We start from the raw sequence: 22475 nt of genomic DNA on the forward strand, positions 1-22475 counted from the left end.
AGTACCGATAGACGAAAAAGAGGAGCGCGGAGAAAAAGTGGGAGGTGTAGGAGAAAGAGCGGAGCGGTTTACCACGCGGCTGAAGTCTTGGTCGGCTTTTTGTGGAGGCCTCAGCGTGTTGCGGACGCCTGGGCGATTTGGATAAATTTATCGTGCACCTGATGGCCCGTAAAATACGGTACGTAATGCTGCGGGCGATAGGAACGATTTTTATTTCATACTTAGATAAACCTTTGTTATTTTTAGGAATCTATAATGTCTAAATCTCAAATTAACCTTAAAAAATCAGAGCGGAAAACACAGTGCGATAATGGATTTTCTGACGATTCTGTTGCCACGATGACAGATTGGTCATCACAAGAACATCAACCTGTGTCAGATTGTGAAGGACAAAGTGACTTGGATCTAACAAACATACAGAACACGTACAAAAGCAAGTACCTTACAAGAAGAAGAGAACAACGCAATCCCCAAAACAACAATAATACGGAGTTTCGATGTCGCATTTGTGAAAAGTGTTTCAAAAGTCGCCAGCTGCTGAAAAGGCACTTGTCCGATTGTCACTTTAAGAAACAAAAAAGCAAGTTCTGTGGTAAATTGTTTGGTAGAAGTACAGACCTAACCGTTCACACAAGAATTCACACCGGAGAAAACCAGTATAAATGCGAAGAATGTGGAAAACGGTTTAGCATAGCCGGACATCTTAAACAACATAAATTAACCCACACTTGTGAAAGACGTTTTCAATGTAAAGATTGTGAAAAAAGCTTCCTGCTTGGTTCACAACTCAAAGAACATCAACAAATTCACACCGGAGAAAAACCTTACAAATGTAAAATCTGTGGAAAATGTTTCAGCCGAGCAGAACATTTAAGGAGTCATACTAGCACTCACAATAAAGAAAAACCTTACGAATGTAAAGTTTGTGCAAGTAGGTTCTCCTTTTTGGCAAGTCTTAAAACTCACAAAAAGATTCACACTGGGAAAAAACCTCACAAATGCCAATTTTGTGGGAAATGTTTTATTCGCGCCGACAGTCTTAAAGTTCATGAAAGAACTCACACTGGTGAAAAGCCTTATAAATGTAAAGTTTGTGAAAAGTGTTTTTGTCAGACGGGACAACTTAAACGCCATGAGAGAACTCACACTGGAGAAAAAACGTTCAAATGCAAAGTTTGTGGAAAATGTTTTACTCAACCAGGCACTCTTCGAATTCATGAAAGAATTCACACTGAAAACAAACCGTTCAAATGCAAAGTTTGTGGAAAATGTTTTAGACATATGAGTTACAGTAAAATTCATGAAAGGACTCATACTGGACAAAAACCTTACAAATGCCAATTTTGTGAAAAATCTTTTAATCAGGCTGGACATCTTAAAGGTCATGAAAGAATTCACATTGGAGAAAAACCTCACCAATGTAAAGTTTGTAGAAAATGTTTTACTCAACCGGGAACTCTTCGAATTCATGAAAGAATTCACAATAAAGAAAAACCTAACAAAAGTTAAGTTTGCAATAAATGTTTTGCTTACAATATTAGTCTAACTCTTTGCTTACAATATTAGTCTAACTCTGTCATAAAAGAACCCACAGCATTAAACGTCAAAAAGTGCAAAGAGGTGAAACGAGGTTTTTATGTATATTGTTTGTTTCCTGAAACCTTTCGCGTTTTAGGATTGCATTTCAAAATATGTTGTGATTTTTAAGTGTTAGCAAAACACCAAATTTTGTTGTAATGTTTTTAGTATTGCTAAAAGCTGGTGAGTATTTCGGACTGACAACTCAATAGGCATATCTGGCTTTAAGTTGCAAATTTCAGTCATATAGAATCGGACAAACACTATGATTTTATAGCTTAACTACACCGAGCTGGATTTATTGAGTGCCTTTTTCTTATTTTTCGCGTGCTTTTCATTCACCATTTCTAGCGCGTTATTTCGATTGGTTGCAATTGTAATAAACACCCGCCATCGCCTTGAGCTATTCCATATTAGGATAATTTCAGGTTTTAAAATGACAGACATAAATTACCAGCAGTAATATCTAGCATAATTAAATACGCAAAGGTTAACATATATATATATATATATATATATATATATTAATCGATAACCTAATATCGAGTGAAGCTGCTTTTGAAAGCAGCTTCAGAAGGGCTAGATCACAGTTGTTAACACACATATGTGTGCATGTTGCATCGTTTAAACGAGAGGCACCTGGGGATAAAGGACAACTATGGACTTTATTGCGAACACAAATAAAATAATACAATGAAGCGTTTAGACCAGGGGCGGGCAACTTCTCCGGTCGGTGGGCCAGATATGAGAAAATAAAGTACTTGGCGGGCCGGATTAGGTACTGCTAAAGCTTGCATGTATTGGCGCATAATTGCGGCTAAAGTTGTACTATTTAAACACGGCAACACTTTTATTGCACATCAAACATACTACTTTCTTCCCGACGTAAAAAATAAACTAAGTACAGAACTTGGTAAACCAAAAATCAGTATATTTGGAATGCTATAAGATAACAATATTTCGCTACTAAAAGTGTCAATACTAATCAAGTATTTAGAAGCGAAATATATTTATCTTATAACATGCAAACATTCTTTATCATTGATGTGCAACCAGAATCGTTTCTTTTCACCATTCGGATTCAGGCAGATTTTCTCATTCGAAAGAAAATTCTGATTATTGCCGACTTGAGCGAAAAAGTATTTTTGCATCCAATCCTTGTTAAATTCGCGACACTCTTCGTCAAACTTACGTTTCTTAGCAAATCCATGGGAAAATATTTATTGTAAATTCTAAGTATAATGTTAACACAAAACAAATAATCTAAAAACAAAAAGAAAACAAAGAACTAAAGAATAACTAGCAATCACTATTATTTGTGGCAGAATGTGGCCGCGGGCCGGACCCGGTTCCCGGGCCGCATGTTGCCCGCCCCTGGTTTATACCCTTGGATCGTCGCTCGACCATACAGAGGTGCTAGTTTGTTTTGTACTTACAAAAGGCAGCATTGCGCTTATTCATAAAAAAACGATTGTTAAATTTGTTTAAGAGTTTTTACACTGAAGTTTACGTCTCTACGAAGCAAATGAAATGTTGCCGATAATATAGGAGTTACCATGCTAAACCTAATAATCAGTAGAACAGTGAAAACACAGAGCTTAAGCTCTTAACAGGCAAATATATAACCGATACAAACCTAAAACTTTGTGTAAAAAGGGACCAATTAAAATTAAATTGGAACTCCTGCGAGAAAATAATTATTTAAGTTTAGACGCTCTGTTAACCTACCAATTTACATGCTTTCCGCTAACGCACCTCTGAGAATAGAAATCTTTTCCTAGTAGCAAATGATTTGTTCGTGTGCTACCATTGAAGCAAGAGTAGACCATTGCGATTTCGCGTTTAACGTTGTTATCCACATACGCTTTGGTCCTATGCAAGGCAGGGCTGCGGAGTCGGAGTCGGGACTCGACGGAGTCAGTTTGTTTTGCCGGAGTCGGACTTGGGACTCGGAACTCGAGTAAGACCGAGTAAAACTACCCGAGTCCCGAGTCCGACATGCGAATGCGCAGTATCAAATTTTAAAACTGTTAGGGCGGCAAAATAAGTTGCAAAAGTGTAATAGGAAATGGTGAAATATTTTTAAACCATGTAATACGGGTGGATCAATTATGACACCAATATGAGTGGACTGCTTAAAATCCACCTTAATTTAGTTGCGTAAATTGGTAAAATACAGGCTGTAGAGTCAGAGCGGGACTCGGGACTCCACAAAATCTTACATTTGGCCGGAGTCGGACTTGGGACTCAGGAGTCGGGCTCGGGTGTATTTTTTTGGCCGGAGTCAGACTTTTTTTTTAAACCTTTGCGCGAATTAATTCTCAGGTTATGTGCATTTTAAAATGTCGGCTATTTTGAAATGTTTTTGTAAGTATATAACGCACAACGTACCTCGCCAATTAAACATGTTTACTAACAATAAAGGGATTATTACTATTGAGTTCATAATGTGAGCAAGTCCGAAAAAACTATGGCCTCTAGGTGTGCCGCAAAAACTTAGTTTTGTAGTTTTTCGGAAAACTGTTGCATTTTATAATTTCATGGTCTGTACCCGGTTTACGGCGCCCTAACTAAAATATAAGCAGATATAACATATCAATATAAACGGTAATAGCATATTTGATAGGTAGTTGATGTAATTTCACGATAAACAAGTATCTTAACAGTGAAGCACGGTTAGGTAAAAACAAGCTCGCAAACAAACACCAGAACAAAATGTTGGTGTATTGTTTATGTTTTCAACAGGCCTATTCTGCACTCGCCTTTTTAAAGTGTTGTCCGTTGAGGTCAGAAGCGTAAGTTTGTATAAGTTAGAGCTACAAGGTCAGACTAGAAAACTTAGTTTTTAAATGTATCCATTAAAACTCCTAAAAAACTATTTTTTGTAGAAATCTGCTGGGTATGTAAGTATATTTTTTTTTTTTGGAAAACGATCGTTTTAGGGATATAGAAAACAGTTTTTAGAGGATGATTTAACAGTCAAATGGGTGCTTAACATGGTGTATAGCTATTTTATACACTGCAATGTGCAAGTGATAATGCAGTTGGGAGTCAGTTATTCCTTATCGAGAGTTCCTGTGCTAGCAAAAACAAACATCAGCCCAGATGCCCCTAATAAACTCAAAAACCTTCCAAGACAGTCTAGAAAGGCAGGCCTTGCTTAGAGTTAATTTATTATTAATCTATAACACAGAGTTTGATGCCAATTTGGTCAACAACTCTTAAATGTATTACATTTATTACCGGACATTAGAGACACAGATTTTGTTTACCAATGGCTAGATAAATACGTTTTATACAGGCAGAGATACTAACTTCTGTTGTCTTGTCATGTAGAGACTTTCCCATTGTTCTATGGCACTTTTAAAATCGTCCAGGTTTCCTCACAGCAATCTTCGTGTATAAAGAACTAAACTAAAAAGTAATATCATAAATTTGAGGGACAAAACTTACATGAAAATTTCAATTTAAATAATATACTAGACTCAGAAAATACACATAAAATCGAACAAGTTTATCAACATAGCTTTTGTAATGAAAAAACATTGTTTACCAATAAATCCATTTTTAAACAAAACTATATTTTTTTCATCCACAACTGAGTAGCTTGATTCTAAAAAAGTGAAAAAAGCAACCAATCATATTGTAATTTGAGGGGCAGAAACTTACATGGAGTTTTCAAGTTAAATGTTATGACACATATAAACTCATAAAATAAATATAAAATCACTTATAAAAATATTTTTAACAGCACAGCTTATTCAGCTATATGAGAAAATATTTATTGTTTGTAAATAAATTCATTTGTTAAAATGTGAAAATATATTTAGCTTACAGGTAGCAAACCTATATAGTACAACAACCAAAAAACATCCTATCAATTAATTTGAGCAAATATTAAAATCCAAATCTGTTTCTGCAAAAATATCCCAGTTGGTTGGCAATTCTGTTTGATTAACAATTGTGCTGCATGTTTTTATTCACATCCTGTGTAAATGGGGATGCTTGATTGTAAATATTAAACTAAAGTCACATGAGATAACATGTTTTCAAAATAAAGATACTATACACAAAAGATTAAGCCTATATTTTGGGACTAGGTTATATATTAATGGAAATCTAATTAGTAGAAAAAATCTTTTACTTTGACCTGATGAAGTGAAGTTATGCAAAAGCTTGTCGAGATTTTACTACAATTTGTCTTTTTACAGTGCCACCTGATTAACATATTGTAAGTTTTACACACTACAAGTCTACAACCTTTAATATTGGCAATGCTGTGATTAAAGGCATATTTTATAGCTTTGTTTAAAATGACTTACCTTTTCATGGATAATGGTTTAGTAAATCCTTGAGCTACGACCAATTATGAACAAGGTTTGGTGAAAACACATGAAATGCAGTGACTTTGCCAAGTAAACTGTTCTTTTTTAAGTTACCCTACATCATCTGGAAGATTATATGAAAGAAGAACCGGCCATCAGTTCAATGAATTATTAAAAATTTAGTAGATTTACAATTGAGGTACTACAAGAAAGCAAGTGGTATTACAATGAAAATGACTAAAGCATTTTGGATTCTACAAACATTAATATATACATATTCTAAGTATATCATATAGGAACACCCTAAACACTATGGAAATTACATAAACATCAAGAAAACATTTTAAAATAATATTAAAATAATAAAGCAGATTCTGTAGGTAAATAATATACATAACATTGACATCAATTTACTGCTTTGTTCAGCATTGCATGATACTTATCGGTGGCAATGGAGCCATACATGCGAATTGGCCCCAAACTGATATCAGGAGATCTGTTGCGATGGTCAAGTACTATCATTCCTCTGGAGTGGTGGCCTGCTAGTTCAACAACCACCTTCACGTTGAACGGTTTCAATCCCACTGTTTCTTCCAATGCTATTGCCATTGCATAAGCATCGCAAATCACTAAAGCTTGACCATATTCAACATAGAAATTATCACCAGTCCTTAGTTTGACACGAGAATCAAGCACAGCTTTGGCAAAGACATGCTTAACATTATCATTATCTACAAGCCACTTGTCATACCATTCCCATGGAGTCCCATGCGCTACTGTAAGCTCAAAATCTATAAGGTGAACCTTACAAAGCGGAGGGTAGGCATTAAGGGTGATCCACATTGATTCTGGATCTTGGTAGAAGTTAAACTCTGCACAAGTGGTTGCATTTCCAGCAGCAGTTTTAGTTCCACCCATGATAAAAACACTTTTAAGTCGAGATGGTAATTCATGGTCAAGGCTCACAGCTAAAGCAAGATTTGTTAAAGGTGCAGTAGCAACAATCTTAAGCTTCCCAGAATATTCCTTTGATAGCCTCACAATTGCATTGGCAGCATGCTCCTCTTTGACTACTTTCAACAAATCGGGAGACGAAGGCGGGTAGACATGACTACTTCCACTTAATCCGTCGCTTCCATGCACAGCTTCGCATGTCTTGGGTCTAGTAACTGACACCAGAGGGCCTGGGCAGCCTTTGAACACTGGTACCTTCTCAAGCATGTTAAACAGCTTTAAAATCCTCAGGTTATTCATTACCACGTTTTCAAGCCTAGTATTTCCACCAACACAAGTGATAGCAACCACTTTTGCATTGCTCTGATTGCTGAGAAGCATCATCAATGCAATTGCATCATCTGTGCCAGTGTCACAGTCCAGTATTATATAATCAGTCATTGCTGCTTTTACTTCTACCTAAATACAGAAATTGTATATTTAGGACAACCAAAAATTTAACTGACAGCTAGTAATTCATTATTATTACAAATTTCGTATAAAAAAATCACTGAAAACAGCCTGAACCAAACCAATTCAAAATTCTTTTTAGATTATCTCTTTAAATAAAGTATCCTTTTTGTTGGTAAGTAGAAGTGCTGTGAAAGTTTGAAATACTTTAAATCTAGTGATTTTCAAAATAGCCAGTCAAGCCAAGGTCTTTCTTAAAGTCTTTATAACTGATACAAAGTCACAAAAAGTGCACATCTCAATGTTACCACCACATTTAATTTTAAGTCAACCCAAGCCATTTTTATCAGTCAAAGACACTAACCTGTTAGTCATTATGCTACAACACTGTTGGATATGCTGAAGTGTATAAGGCTTAAAGTAAGTAAGATTAGTTGACCATATTCACAAAGCAAGCCTAAATGGGCATAGAGTAATACCAACAAACCACTTGACCAAGTTAAAACAACAATTGTTTTATCCCTACACACCACAATCCTTCATACAATGAGTTTGATAACAAAACGTACAACCCTTATCTATTACGTTTGTATTTAACCTAATCGTGAATCTTAGTTTTTAGGTTCATGAAACTCTAATGACAAGTCTGAGTTGCAGCAGCACGAATAAAAAGCATGATATTGTTTCAAATAAAAAGCATCGTATTATTTAAATTGAAAGCATGATATTATTTCAAACTAACATTAAACACACATTGGAAGACAGCAATAGCGTTTACATGTTAAATTCTTTCCCGCGAAATATTGAAACTGTAACTTTGCTTTCTACATGCGCAGTAATGCGTAACGTACTGTTTGTTACGCATCGTTAGACACGGATGTGTTATTCGGCAAGCCAGTTTAAATAATTTTAAAACAATATTAGTATTTAATGTGTCACACGTTTAAATATTGATGGGCAAAATTAAAATCCAATTTAATGTAAAATTAGCATTTAAAAAAATCTATTTTAACGTTTGTGACGAAAGAAAGCAAAAAACAATACGCCAATAAAGCCGAGCGATATTTAGGCAAAATATTAGAAAGCATTTTAGCAGGTTCTGACAAACCTTCTTAACAACACTTCTAACTGTCTATATTGCCTCGTTGCAATATGTTTGCATCAAAACAAGGACATCTCTGCCATCATGTGGATCATTATGGAGTGCCAGCCAGTTCAGTTTTTAGGCTAAGTACAGCATTGCAAAATAATGAAATACCGTCGTATCTCGTTGAAATTAACACAACGGAATATAAAAGTCCCGTGTTTTACTAAAAGTAAGTTAACTAAAAATGTCCAACTATTTGTTTGGTTTGGGGAGGCTGTGGGGCACGAGATTAGTTTGTTTAGTTGAAGTTTCTGACCCTCGTTTTAAAGGTTGCTTGAAGGTTGCGTGCGTATAACTCGTTAGCCAACCACAAGACGTATAGGTTAATATAATTGTATTATATGATAAGCGAACAACCAGTTGAAACTATAGAAGGCGGACAAGTTAGCATATAGCAGATGCTACTTGCAATATCAAAGTTGCGAACAGCAAGACGATAACTGAGAAGAAGTCTCGTTTACAAGCGGATAGCGGCCTAAGTAGCCACAGACAATCGAACTGCTGACCGCCGAGATAATCGCGGAACAGCACATTTAGCATTTACACTTTGGTGCGAGTAGACAATAAATCTGGGGCATAAGCCGTTACAGCGTAAATTGCACAATAAACACAAAATCTCTTAGTCGGTAAATATCCGTGCGCTACAAGGCCAACTATTTAAGGCGGAAAAAAAAACTGTTGAATTTTTGTAGCTCTGACAGGTTAGTTTCTGTTTTTTACTACATTTGAATAACCGTATAGGCGACTTAAACTTTATTACTCCATAAACGTAGTTTTTGGCAGACATAACATAATGATCATTAATTCTTACGAAGCCACTTGAAAATATTTTATGGTTTGCGAAGCAACGAAATACCGGGAGGCGTACATAAGGAAGCAAGCAACATTTAAAGCACGTCATACATACCAAACTGTTCTGTTTGATTGACTAAAAAATCGAACTTTTAGAAAAAGGCACACATTTAATTTGCTGTCTTTATTTCACTAAGTTAAAGCGCAAGTCGATACATACACAATGATAAACATAAAGTTAAACATTTAAAACAAACAGGAACCTATAAATCATTTCATTTAAATCACTTAAAATAAAACTGCTTTAAGCGCATTTAAGACGGAACTCAGCAATCAGCTTTTCGACGACTTGTACAGTCTTGTAAACATCTGGAAAGCTTCTTGTTATGGACTGGAGAAGTCCACTTAAGGCCACAGCACTGGCTTTGGTGTCACACCGGGTTTGGTAAGCGTTGGAAAATTTGTCCATGAGGCCATTGAACGCCCTTTAAAAAATCAGAGTTAAAAAAGGTCGTTTTCGACTCAGAACAAATCTATTGAGGACCAAAAATTATAATAAAAATAATACAACTGTAAATATTTAATAGAGCCAGGTTTTCAAAAGTTGCGATAAGTAATCATTTTCTAATAAACCTTTAGTTTTAGTTTCCGTCCTATGGGTAAATTATCTGATTAAACATTCAAAAAATTCATACTAGAAAAAAAAGGTTCACAAATGATGCAATACAACTAAGATCAAATGTCCGATATTAACGGATCGAAGCCGATACCCGGTATCGAGTGTTAGTGTCGTTACCTGTCCGATACTAGGGTATCGTAGCCTACCACAGAATGCCAAATTGATAGAATTTCACCTTACATTGGGCGTTTAAATTCTATCTATTTTGCTAGCTCGAGTGTAGTAGTGACGTCATTTGGTGTCGGATAGACCCGGTAAAGTATCGCTATTTAAAAATGTTAAGTATCGGCGACACCTAAAAGTTACTTTTTAAGAAATTATTTTAAACATAAAATAAAAAGATTTATTAGAGATTAACGGTGCTATGGTTACAATATACAGGCTTTTCCTGTAGATTTGTTTTAACTCGTCCAAGGCTAAATTATAGCAGAAAATAAAACGCTTCGATTTTTGGTTTTAAAATATGTTTTTCTGGTTATTTCATGAATGATATTCGTTTTTTGATAACTTTTTTAAACTAAACTCTGCAGAAGTGTCTTAATGGTTCCCCAAGCAGTGAATTCAAACACAGTTCAATGAAATGCAGGTTCCACTTACAAGCAGAAATCTTTGTTCGAAGTCGCGTCGAAGATTTGTTTCGTTGAATTTACCGACCACTTGTAAATATCGGGCAACAAATCGTTGTCGCAAAATCCGAGATTTATGCCGCCGTATGGACCTGCAAATGAAACGTTCATATAAACGATGGTATTTTGTGATCAAGGCATTGATTTCCCAAAATTTTCAAAGGGGGGCACGGTGTAAAAAAAGGTTGGGAACCCTGGTAATAAATACTCTAAAATCTATCGTTTAAGCACGAAAGCTGATTAGGTTAGGCCAGTGTTTCTTAAATTTTGTTAACGAGTACACCCTAAAAGGGTCCTCTCTTACATAATCACCGCCTTAAAGTGAGCAACTTACCCATGTTTAGTGTTGTCGGTGCTTGAGCTAAGGCTGCTTTAAGCTGCTGTGAGGCTCTACGGCCTTGAACAAAGCACGCGTATTCGAACAAGAGGTTAGACGAAAATGCAATTGGGGTTCCTTTGACGAAATACTGGATGAGGTCAATGATATTCGAAGAGCTCTTGAAAGCAGATACCAGGGTCTGCATTGGAAAAAAAGGTAGTGTTGTTATGACTTGCGGGCTTAGAAACTTTAGTTCCATAAACTTAAATTCGCCAAAGTGTGGTCCCACTATAAGGTTAACAATAACAACAAGTAAGGGCAGTTAGAATGTTAGGGTGCCATGTGCTCAGTAAACCCTTAAAAGCCGATACCAGGGTCTGCCTTGGAAAGAAAAGCAGTGTTGTAATGACTTCATGACTTGTGACTTGACTGAAGTGCACTAATGTCACGTTTTTTTAAATGGCACGACTTGACTTCAGTCTTTTGGACAAATGACTTGACCTGAAAAGTATTTTGGACAATGACTTTAGTTGAAAAGAAGTTATTTTATTAGGCATTTTTTATTTTTAAATAGGGTTATTTATCCTAAGTTTTGTGCGCAAAACATTTTGCTGCAATATGTTGCGTTTTGGTCTTTTTTTGTAGATATTTGGACTAATTTACCAATTTAATAGTTTAACGTTGAATTTTTATAAAGTAGTTTTAATAGTTTAACGTTGAGGACTAGACTTTAATAGTTTAACGTTGAGGACTAGACTTAAAATTGACTTGCTCTAATTATGACTTGACTTGTCATTTATTCAAAATCACTCAACTTGGACTTAAGTTTTTTCTTAAATGACTTGATTTAAACTTAATTTTTTTCACCAAAGACTTGTTTACAACACTGGCAACACTAACAAAAATACTTCTTCAGTGAAAATTAGCCGATGCTATACTGAAGTCTTTTTATGTGTTTAGAAATGTATTACCCATACAAGGCTTTTCACAAGTGGTTCATCTCTCATAGAATATTAAATACATATAAATTGTAAACAGCATTCCCATACACCTTAACCAGCAAGGCCAATTAACAAACAAATATTAAGTGAACACGATTGGTTTCGATAAGTCACTGACATTTATTAAAACACAATGGGTTGGTCAAGTCGATTGATGTCTTATTTAAATAGAATAGTAAATACATACAAAACATTGGTGCTATTACAGCATCAGTGTAAGTAGAAACTTTAGTACCATAAACTTAAATTAGCTAATGTGTGCTCCTACTATAAGGTAAGGGCAATTGTAATTTAAGGAGCCACGTGCTCACTGACATTTGAGAAGTATTTTAATGCTTATAGTCTTACAACACTTAAACTGAAATGTGTAAGGTTAAAAATCAGATTATTAAAAATTTTGTGCCACCTTAAAAAACCTGCTGTACTATTACCAATCCCAACAATAATTGTACTTCTCTTTCAATTTGTCCCTGTTTTAATACGGTGAAAGTTTTTTCATACAAGTCGAAAATAAACTAAAGGTATGATAAAGTTAAATTTGTAAAACTAAAAATGTTTAAAGCAAGAACAGAGTCATACCGGGTAATAGTTTCGTATCGTGGTTGAGGCACTGAATACATCCCAGCAATCAACCCTGGAGTAACAGTCCAAGGCAATGTTGCGAACACAGTTAAAGGGCTCAGCCATTTTCGCTTTGCACGTGTTTAAGTCAGAGAAGGGATAGGCTTGTAGCAGTGGTTTGAAGCAGGACAGCAGGCCGTCAAGCTTCGACTCCAAATGGCACATCGGAGTTATTTGAACCTCTGTAAACGTAAACTTATGTGGTTATCCTTGAAGTTCAACTTGGCATTCGAGGCCATCAAAGAAGGTTTTATCAGATTATACTTCACAAAAACCTTTTAATTAAGTAGTACAAAGATTAATGAAAGTTAACCGTTTTTTGGTTGATTAAGATTTGATAAAATTTTTAGATTAAACCTTAAAACTGAACGTTATTATGTTCAGAAGGCATATTGACGCTAACTGAACCTGCAAAAACCTGGCGACCAAAACGAGACTTTACTTCTATTAAATACAGCTTTAGTTACTATTAGGAACTTACAAAATTTGCCATTAAATTAAAAAAAATATTTCCCTCTTTTGTCGGTCATTTAACTGTGACGTTGGAATTTTTTTATCAATAATGATTTTACAAAACTAATTATTGTGACAAAAATGGATTGTAAAAAATCAATAATTTTTTTCTATCTTTTTCTAGAGTTTTTTTATTAAGTCATTCCAAAACCAATCCCAAATAAATAAAAAGTAAATCTTACTGTCTGGGTTTGGCATAGGGCAATCAGGATGGGGTCTTGGTGGTTGATTACACATTTCACGCGAGCAAGTGGTTGAAGTGCAATTGACCAAGTTGTTTCTGTTCCCTTTAGTGTTGGTCACGGGGATTGGGCAGACGTCAATCACACGACCAGGACTCACGCAACCTCGATGTTTGGTGGTGCCTATAAAAAACATAGGGTTTGTTTCGCAGACTGGATTGAAGTAGGACGAACCAAAAAGAAAAAGACAACGGCAAAAAGGATTACTTTGAATCTGAAAACCATTTTGTCAATTTAACAAAAAAATGGATTATTTCGAGTTTGACTGCTTTGAATGATTGAAGTGCGCCGAAAATGATCTACATGACATAATTCGTTTGGTTGTGTAAATAAGCTTTTAAATCACTTAAAGCTATTGTGTTGTAAACAAGTACCTGTACAGTATACTGATAAAAATTTCAGATAACACCCGCTTGCTTAGCAGGAAACAAGATTAACTTACTGAGGAAAGACCTTTCTTGTGAGAAACCACACTGGCTGTTGATGGGGCAGTACTGTGTGCTAAGTGCTCCGTAGGTAGTTGAAGATAACTTTGAAGTCAACTGAGTACCACTGAAGCAAATCTTGCTCTTCGTGACTGGGGCAAGTTCAGCTAAAAACAAAGTTGAGATAAAACAGGGTTTTCTTTGAAAACAAATTTTCTTTGAAAACAAAAAAAAATGTAAACCACTGGGTTACGAAGAATATTGCAGAGCGACGACTGAACGCTTTATAAAAATTAATTGCAATGACTGAGCATGCGTACAATAACTCAACGTTAAAACTTTCCACAACCCTCCCAACTCCCTACTAGACATTTTTGATTCTAATGCGCCCTAAATAAGCTAAACATAGATTTTCACCCTTTAACAAACCCTCACATCAATTATTAAACGACAAAGGGAAGCATGCAGCTCGAAATGTAATCGTCCTAAAGTAAATAATATATTGATGATAAAATTGTTACACATTATGCAAAGCAACTTAATTAGTAAGCAGACAGACTGATGTTGCACGATAAATTTTAAGCTGCGTTGTTCCCTTTGATTTCTTAAACGGATTTCGACCAGAGGTTACCAAAGTACCGCCCACTAGATACGACCCGCAGATTTTTTACGAATAAATGCATACCTTACCGGGAGGGGGGGGGGGGGTTTCTTAGGGGGCGCGAGCTCTACTTCATTATTTGCAGTGATTTTTGGGTTAGACACCACTTCTACCGCCTGAACAAACTTTGTTTTTGCAACTTAAACAACATTGAAACAGCAAAAAGTTTTTCGCGCTACAAATTTCCTTTTGGGGAAAATTTGGCCAAAGAGGTCCGCGAGGTATAAACAACACAAAATGACACCAAATCAGACGATGCAAAAAACGGAAGACAAGACGAGATAAGTCTCTTTACCTTCCTTCTTTCCACACATAACTGCCGGAACCGTTTTCCAATTTTTCAAAACGAAATCATGAGCCTTGATAATAACGTCCGTAAAGTCCGGAAATGCTGGGCCCAAGCTGACTTTTATGAAAGCCTCGAACATTTTGCTGCTGCATCGTGCAACCCAAGCGTGCATTGCGTATTCAAAGCTCTCCTCTATGAACCTACAAATACAGCAGAACATGGATACACTGTTTCTGCAGAGGTATTGTATCATAAACTGTTCATCCGGCAAGGATTTAATAATATGTAGGAGCGTTTTAATAACCTATTTAAAGTGCACTTAAGTCAAGTCATTTACTTCGATCATTACACCGCTGCTGGAGAGACCGTTGTAGAAATTTAGCAGACCATTTCGGTCCCCTAAAAACATACACGGATTACAGCTTTAACTTATTATAATTAATGTTGGAAGTAAGGCAAATACTTGCTCTCAACAGCTTTCAAAACAACGACCTACCCGCAAACCTCTTTTTGCGATGTGAGCGTGAAGTATTTCTTTGCCAGGGTGATTCCAACATCTACCATGTCGTGGAGAAATCGCGAGTCGCAAGCTGGCATGTAACTAGAAGCGCTTGGTCCCCTTAGCAGCTGGTCGCTGTAGCTCAAGCCGCTCATCATACTTTTTATCTGCCTTTCCTGGGCGCCGCCTTTGACATGACAAGCATAGCCGGCGATGGAGGACATCAAGCTGTCACTTACATTAAGTGCTGTCACCAGTGAAGTAAGTGTTGGATAGCGCTCCGCATAGTCCACTATCATCTGTAAGTTTAACCAATCTACAAGTCATGTCGCGAAGTAAAGACCAATGCAATGAGTTGGTTTGTTCCAATGTAAGATAACAAGTTTAAACCAAGACAATGCGTTAAAACAGGGGTTCTTAAACTGGGGTCCGGCACCTAGCTTTAGGGGGTCCATGAAAGTCTAATTGAAATATTATTGTATATTTAAGAAGTCACACAACAGTTCAATTAAAAATAAAGCGGTATTGCACTGAATGCATTAAGACTCTATTTCACTTTCACATTTGTGGACAAAATAAGCAGACTTATGAAGTCTATTTGTATTGTGACGTAATTTTATTTCGTCATTTAAAAACAAATTGCCTATTGTGGCCCACGCGAGGCCAAAAAAATGTTTATGGGTCCGCGGTAAAAAAAGTTTAAAAACCCCTGCGTTAAAAGGTCCTGAGCAAGTAACATAGGTACTAAGTTGAAACAAGGAATTGAGTTAAAATATTAAAGTACTAAGATAACAAGCAAGCAATTGAGTCACCAATTAAGAAGTTAATTTAGAAATTAAGGCATCCGCTTAAAAATAAAACCCAATACACTAAGTTGCCAATTACTTGATAAGTTACAATTAAAGGGACCAGGTTAAAAATTTGCTAATTAAGGAAATAGCTTTAAAATTGAGGCGCTCCAAAACACTTACACACAGCACTTTACAAAAAAAACCACTGAGTTAAAAATTAGGACCCTGACCTTCAAATCAATAGGCTACATGTCATGTCAACAAGTTAATAACCATTGAGTTCTAAATACTAAAAATTAGGGCACTTATTTCAGTTGTTTGCGAAGAACTCGGAATCTTAAAGTATTAGTTTAGGTAATTACGAAATTAATTTAAACTCACACAGCCAACATAATAACAAACTGATATATAAAAACTATTTTTCACACGAAGCCTACCTTGTAGTATTGACGAAGTCCAAGGTCTGTGAAAATATCAAGGCAGTTACCTTTTAAGCAATCAGTGTAATTGCGGACACAAGTGTACATCTGGTCCATGTTGGACCTAAAGACGTTTAATAGAAAGTCAAACACGGAAGAACTTAGTTGTTAAACCAATTAAACGAGTTCAACATTTAAAAAAATATTTTAAAGGGTGGTATTTTCTTCTATATCTAGATTAGAGTTTGAAAGAACGCCAAAAAATGGTTTTAAAGGGAGTCCTCTTTTTCGAGATGTATATCATGAGTAAGGTTACAAAGGCTAGGTATTCATTTTAAATATTGGGTGGAGCCAATACCTTTTAGTAAATTGAATACAACAATATCGGTATAATATGGTGTAAAACGTGTCTGTGCGTAGGTTTACTCCTTGAGAAGGTGATGTATCTGCCCTGTAATTTCCTACCAAAGTGTACCTGAGTTTATTTTGCCCTCTTTTCTTTCAAAAACGATACAACCCAGTTGTAAAATCCATGGAACGAGTTCAACAGTTTTAAAAATAATTAAAGGGGCATTTTTTTCTTCTAGATAACCAGTTTTAAAGGGTGCCCTCTTATTCAAAAAGTATATCATGATTAAGGCTACAGAGACTAGATCTTCGTTTTAAAGATGGAATGGAGTCAGTAGTTTCTAGTAAATTAAATAAAACCATATTTAATGATTTCCAATTCTATTAGGACTAACACTCACATGCAAGTGGATAGACTTGTGTAGGGGTAACCAACTGCCAAAGGGGTGAAGCAACGCAAGATGGGCCAGGATTCTTTCATGCTGCATTTAGGCCACAGCTGGAAATCTGCCAATAAACATTTTTCAAGTTAAAATAGGCCTGGTTAAAGTTGAAACTTATATTTATAATATTCAACTAAGAAGCTGCGCTTGTAAATCTTAGGTCACTGTTATGGATGTTTTCGATAATATCGGTCTACAGTATCGGTACTCGTCAGATATTCATATTATATTGGTGTTCATCCGATACCGAATTAATTTGTATCGTAGAGTTTTTTCTTTAAAGGTAAATCTCTGAAAAAAAATACATCAAACATGGAAAAGTTTGATATTTTTTGAATATATGCAAACGTTTATTTAGTATTTTGAACTTAAGCTGCTTTATTTTGTCAAAACCAGTAATTTCAATAATTTGTGTTTATATTTGCACAAATGTATGATAAATAAAGTGATTTTCGTTTGAAAATGAACACAAATCGTGATAAAGAAAAAGTCCTTGCACAGTATATTTCGATTCAGAATTACCTTAAGCAGTTCATTTGATATAGCGATGGCATGTGTTCGATTAAATAAAATTAAAATATGGTAAATAAAATAGAATAATCATATATAGAATGTATATTATTTAAATTATATGTATTCTATGGGGTTCTTTTAACTTGAAAGTTTGTTACATTTTTATTCAATGTGTGCTTTCGAAGTTAACCTTACAAAAGCCCATTTCCCCGAAATTTCTCACCGTCAGAATCAAGCTTGGGGCAGGTTTCAAGTTGTGAGAAGGAGTTGCAGTTTGAAGTGTTGCACTGACTCATCGTACACTTGGCCCGCTCGTCCAGTCCATGAAGCTTGGCCAGCGAAGAACAATCCTGCATCGAGCTGTTCATACACATCCGGTATTGAGACACGGCTGTAAAGAAATCAAGATTGAAAACCATTTAAAGTTATGTTACTGTACATTCGGTACTGAGGCATTTCTGAAAAGAAATTAAAATTTAAATAACATATTAAGTTATGTTGCTGTACATTCGGTACTAAGACATTGCTGAAAAACATTAAAATTAACATAGTTAACAAACTTGATTTTATTTGTGGAATTGTTGAAACGTTGCTGCAGATGCGGTACTGACATGGCTAAAAAAACATGGTATCAAGGTTTAAAAAAACAACAAAATAGCATTTTGTGATGAAATTAAAGTTATGTTGCAGTATATCCGGTACTGAGACACGACTGAAAAAAAACAAGAATTAAATTACCTATAAAATTATGTTCATACACATTAGGTACTGAGACCTGGCTGAAAAAATTAACCATAAATTAACATTAAAAATTTTTTTTTTATACATCATTTAATTTTCGAACGAAGACTTCTCTACTATAACTTTTCGTCGCGGCTTATAGTTTTCAAAACCAAATTATGCTGTTGCGCATTCTGTACTGAGACATGTAAATAAATCAGAATTAAAATAGTTAACAAACTAGTTTTAATTTGTAAAATTGGTAATGTGTTACTAGAATCGGTTATGGTTGAAAAAATAATCATAATTGATAGATAAACATAAGATAAATAGCATTTCTTTAATTAGAAAGGATATTTTGTTGCTGCACATTCGGTATTAAGACATGGCTATAAAATTTCAAGATTTAAATAACAACATAAAATTTTGTTGCTGTACATTCGGTACTAAGACATGGCTATAAAGAAGGATAAAGTTTTAGTTACCTCAACACTAGTATATTTATACATTAGCAGTACGACAAACTTAGTTTTACTTAACACCTATTTTACACACAATACTAACCTGAAACTCCATTTTGGACTGGGAATTCCACGTCGAAAGACACACAAGTGCAGTTTGAACTTCGATCGCAGTAAGAGGTGGCGATTTTCTCCTCCAAAATAACTCCGCCAACAGATAAGCGCTTACCAGAGAGGCACTGACGCGACCAATAACCACCACATTGACTGATATAGTTGGGTGGGTAAGATGGGTAGGATGGGTAGTTATTGGACGAGTAGCTGTTTGACGAATAACTGTTTGACGAGTAGCTATTGGGCGAATAGCTGTTTGACGAATAACTGTTTGACGAGTAGCTATTGGGCGAATAGCTGTTGGACGAATAACTGTTTGACGAGTAGCTATTGGGAGAGTAACTATTGGGAGAGTCATTATTGGACGAGTAGCTTATTGGAGAGTAGGTATTTGGAGAGTAGGTATTTGATGGGTAGTTAATGGTCGGTCGTACACTTAACGAAGACCTACCAGGGATATCATCACCCAAAATCGCATCTAACATTCTTTCTATTTCCTCCGCACTAGGCGTCGATGATGTAGAGGCGTGAGCTGAAGCCCGTAAACCTGCAAAGTACAACAAGGTTGCAAACCGATTACCGATTAGTTCGCATGTATTAATCTAGTAAGGTCATACTGATTAGTGATTACGTCACCCGCAGGAAATGTACGCCGCGACCCCAAAATCGAAACAAGTCACTATGTCACGGAGTTATGTGATGAAAATCGACTTAACCACACAAGCTTAGTTATGCATCATGTCGAAAAGAGCCACAGCACCGTTGTCTGCTGCATCCTGGTCGTACCAGTAAAATTAAAGCAGAAACGTACCTAATTTTGCCACGCTCAAAGGGTCTACCAAGATATATTTCTCCAGCACTGCAGAAAATGGCAGTTAGTAGATATTTAGACAAAACTGTTTCTGTTGTAAACCCATACGCGATAAAACGCCAAGCCTTGAACAAACTCGAGTATAATTTGCCAATTGCCTTCAGGACCAATTAGTCTGGATTTTTGGACGAAGGATATGCAATATTTTGTTCAACGGGAAGGTAAAATAAAAAACTTTAAACTTGAAGCAATTAACTTTGGAGCATAATGGTTGGAGGTTGTAGTAAGACGTAATAAGAATATCAAAGCCCATACAGAAGTAGGTATCATTTTGGACGTTTCGAATAACTCTTTATTCATTTTCAACATGATGTTGAAAATGAATAAAGAGTTATTCGAAACGTCCAAAATGATACCTACTTCTGTATGGGCTTTGATATTCTTATTACGTGAAGCAATTAAATTTAAGAGATTAGGGTGCTTAGAACAAGCAGGTTAAATCTTTTGGATATACTTATAGCGTCATTACGTTACTTAATTGGTTAAAGAGTGGGAATAAAAAGCGATCTTTGAGCAAACTGCTTTATAAAACAGCAATACAATTTTGCAAGTTCGTAATTACGTAATTGATACTTTTTAGAATTTTTTGTTGAGCAAATGCGAAGGATTAAAAAAATCACTGCTGGTAAATTGAAGCTTTCACTAGACGCCCTAAGACAGGGGTTCTAAAACTGTATTAACACGGACCCTTAAAATAATTTTTTTGGTTTGCTTGAATCAGGGTTGGCGTTGAATTGTTAAAGATGACGTCATACGTTTACGTCATTAGTAGATAAAGCCTGTTGTTTTTAATCCAATCGATGTGAAACTAAATAAAATAAAGTCTATACATATACGGATAGGGAGCCAAAGCCTTTATTTAAACTGTTTTCTTTGAACAAATCATCTCATTTTTATACAGCACGATTTCAATGATATCTTTAACGAACCCCTAAAGCGGTACATGGGCCCAAGCTTAAGATTCCCTACCCTAATGGTAAAAACAGCTTTGCGGGCTATACCAGCGGTAATAAGTAGCCTACTACTTTCTAAGCGCATCTCAAGGCGAAAATATGCACCATAGTTGCAAAAATAATCATGTTATTTGCTTAATAGTAATTTTCAAAGGGTGAAAAGTTAAAGCAAATCAAGTGGAGACAAAAACCTAAAGACCAGGCTACATTAGCGATTTATTTACTGTAATACGATTATAAACATATAAGACGTTGGTTAAACGTCAAATAAGTTTATTGCAACAAAAACAACAACGTTTTACTTACCGGCCAAGCAAAGACAGGCGAGGATCGCAAAAACTGAACTCATTGCAGCTTTGGTGAATGTCACAACACTTCTAGCACAAATCTCCTTAGAATACGCTTTACATCAGCAACGCACCTAATATAGCCGAAGAAAAAGCTTTTCCCTGCTTGAGGCAATTTTTTCTGCACTGAAAAGCAAGTTGTATTTTTTCTTCCTTCCTATCTTATTTCACTAATAACCGTTGGAAAACAGGTTTCCCCTTTCAAAAAGCTCAAGTTTAAAATATGTCGTGCCTTTAGGGATAAAAACGTACTAAGCGCAGTATAGTGTTGGATTTCAAGTCTCTTTGGTTGGCAGGAAATTATCAAACCACCAAGTATGCAAGTCGGTATAGGCTTTCGTTGAAACGCAATAAAGAGTTCGAAACGTTGTATGGGCTTTGATATTCTTACCACGTCTAACGACAACCTCAATCAATTACGCTCTAGACTTTATTGTTAAAATGAATAAAAATATACTCAAAATGCTACCTATAACTTATGTATGGGCTTCACTATTCTAACAACATCAAACTACAAGAGTTTTATTCTTAGCAGCAATGTATGTACTTGTATACAGTCTGCGTGTTATATGATCCCCACAGGCGATAGATAATGCCTTTAATCTTCAACATAATTGCAGGCTTCTCTATAAACCGTTTAGCACCAGTTAGATTTCTCTCATAATGTCCAACATTCAATTCTATACGGAATAGGTTAAATAATATCAGAAGGGCTAGATTGCAGCTATTGAACACGTATCGTCGTATCGTATATGTATGTAGCTTTCCAAAATTTTTTTAGTATGATAATAAATCCCGAAAAGTAGTAAATAACATTTTATTAAACATTCAAATAATTATAATGATTAATATGAATAAAGAAATTTTCAACAATTTTTTTTTAATATGAATAAATAAATTTTCTGCGTTCCACAGCAAACTTGCATGCAATAAAAATATTCACATACCTTTCAAACACTCTTGCTAAAAAGTGCATCGCCCATTTTTTGCATTTCCACCATGGCAGTTCTGGCCTTTCCAATTCATCGACCTGAAAAAAAATATTAAACCTTGCTATTTGGTAAAGTTAACTTTTACTTATGTGAAAACTTCATTGAGTTGTGAAAAAAAACTTCATTGAGTTGTGTTAATTTTCATTGTTTATATTCGGATCAAGCCAGTTGAAAGTTTGTGTATAAGCTGAAGGAATTAGTAAAATAACAAATATTCTAAAAGGAAGAAAAATAACGATGTTGTTTACATGCGACTCAACCACCCAGAATATTACTGAGCCAAAGCTTTGATAGACATGCATCCAATGCGTTTCCTTCTAGTTATTTTTTGGCTTTACAACGTTTTAACAGGCTTGTTAAATAGATCCAATGAAGTTGCATG

The 22475-nt window shown here is 35.5% G+C and overlaps 3 protein-coding genes across 3 annotated transcripts; 1 reads left to right on the forward strand and 2 right to left on the reverse strand.

The window, feature by feature from the left end:
• The first annotated feature begins 255 nt into the window (after positions 1–255).
• Positions 256–1927, forward strand: LOC146166470 (uncharacterized). The gene has a single exon (XM_083383330.1). It carries the CDS (start codon positions 256–258, stop codon positions 1507–1509), a length of 1254 nt encoding a protein of 417 aa, XP_083239456.1. The 3' UTR covers positions 1510–1927.
• A 4381-nt stretch (positions 1928–6308) lies between these two features.
• On the reverse strand, positions 6309–7298 carry LOC146166471 (inosine-uridine preferring nucleoside hydrolase-like). The gene has a single exon (XM_083383340.1). The coding sequence runs from the start codon at positions 7296–7298 to the stop codon at positions 6309–6311; it is 990 nt and encodes a 329-aa protein (XP_083239466.1).
• Positions 7299–8751: 1453 nt separating this feature from the next.
• LOC146166472 (uncharacterized) lies at positions 8752–15230 on the reverse strand. The gene is made up of 8 exons (XM_083389011.1): positions 15119–15230; positions 14629–14822; positions 13690–13839; positions 13188–13370; positions 12451–12674; positions 10886–11069; positions 10523–10643; positions 8752–9731 (listed from the first exon to the last, which is right to left on the reverse strand). Exons 1-8 carry the CDS (start codon positions 15217–15219, stop codon positions 9551–9553), a joined length of 1338 nt encoding a protein of 445 aa, XP_083245137.1. The 5' UTR covers positions 15220–15230; the 3' UTR covers positions 8752–9550.
• Between the last annotated feature and the right edge of the window lie 7245 nt (positions 15231–22475).

Source organism: Ascidiella aspersa, chromosome 1 (genome assembly GCF_963924565.1).
Source record: "Ascidiella aspersa chromosome 1, kaAscAspe10.2, whole genome shotgun sequence".
Classification (NCBI taxonomy): domain Eukaryota; kingdom Metazoa; phylum Chordata; class Ascidiacea; order Phlebobranchia; family Ascidiidae; genus Ascidiella; species Ascidiella aspersa.

Bases quoted from the DNA above. Each gene is read 5' to 3' on its own strand.
- LOC146166470 (XM_083383330.1), top strand. From the start codon at position 256: ATGTCTAAATCTCAAATTAACCTTAAAAAATCAGAGCGGAAAACACAG.
- LOC146166471 (XM_083383340.1), bottom strand. From the start codon at position 7,298: ATGACTGATTATATAATACTGGACTGTGACACTGGCACAGATGATGCA.
- LOC146166472 (XM_083389011.1), bottom strand. From the start codon at position 15,219: ATGCCAGCTTGCGACTCGCGATTTCTCCACGACATGGTAGATGTTGGA. The intron at 12,675-13,187 runs GTAAGATTTACT...TTACGTTTACAG, and splicing joins CCCTATGCCAAACCCAGACA to AGGTTCAAATAACTCCGATG. The intron at 9,732-10,522 runs GTAAGTGGAACC...GATTTTTTAAAG, and splicing joins TCGAACAAAGATTTCTGCTT to GGCGTTCAATGGCCTCATGG.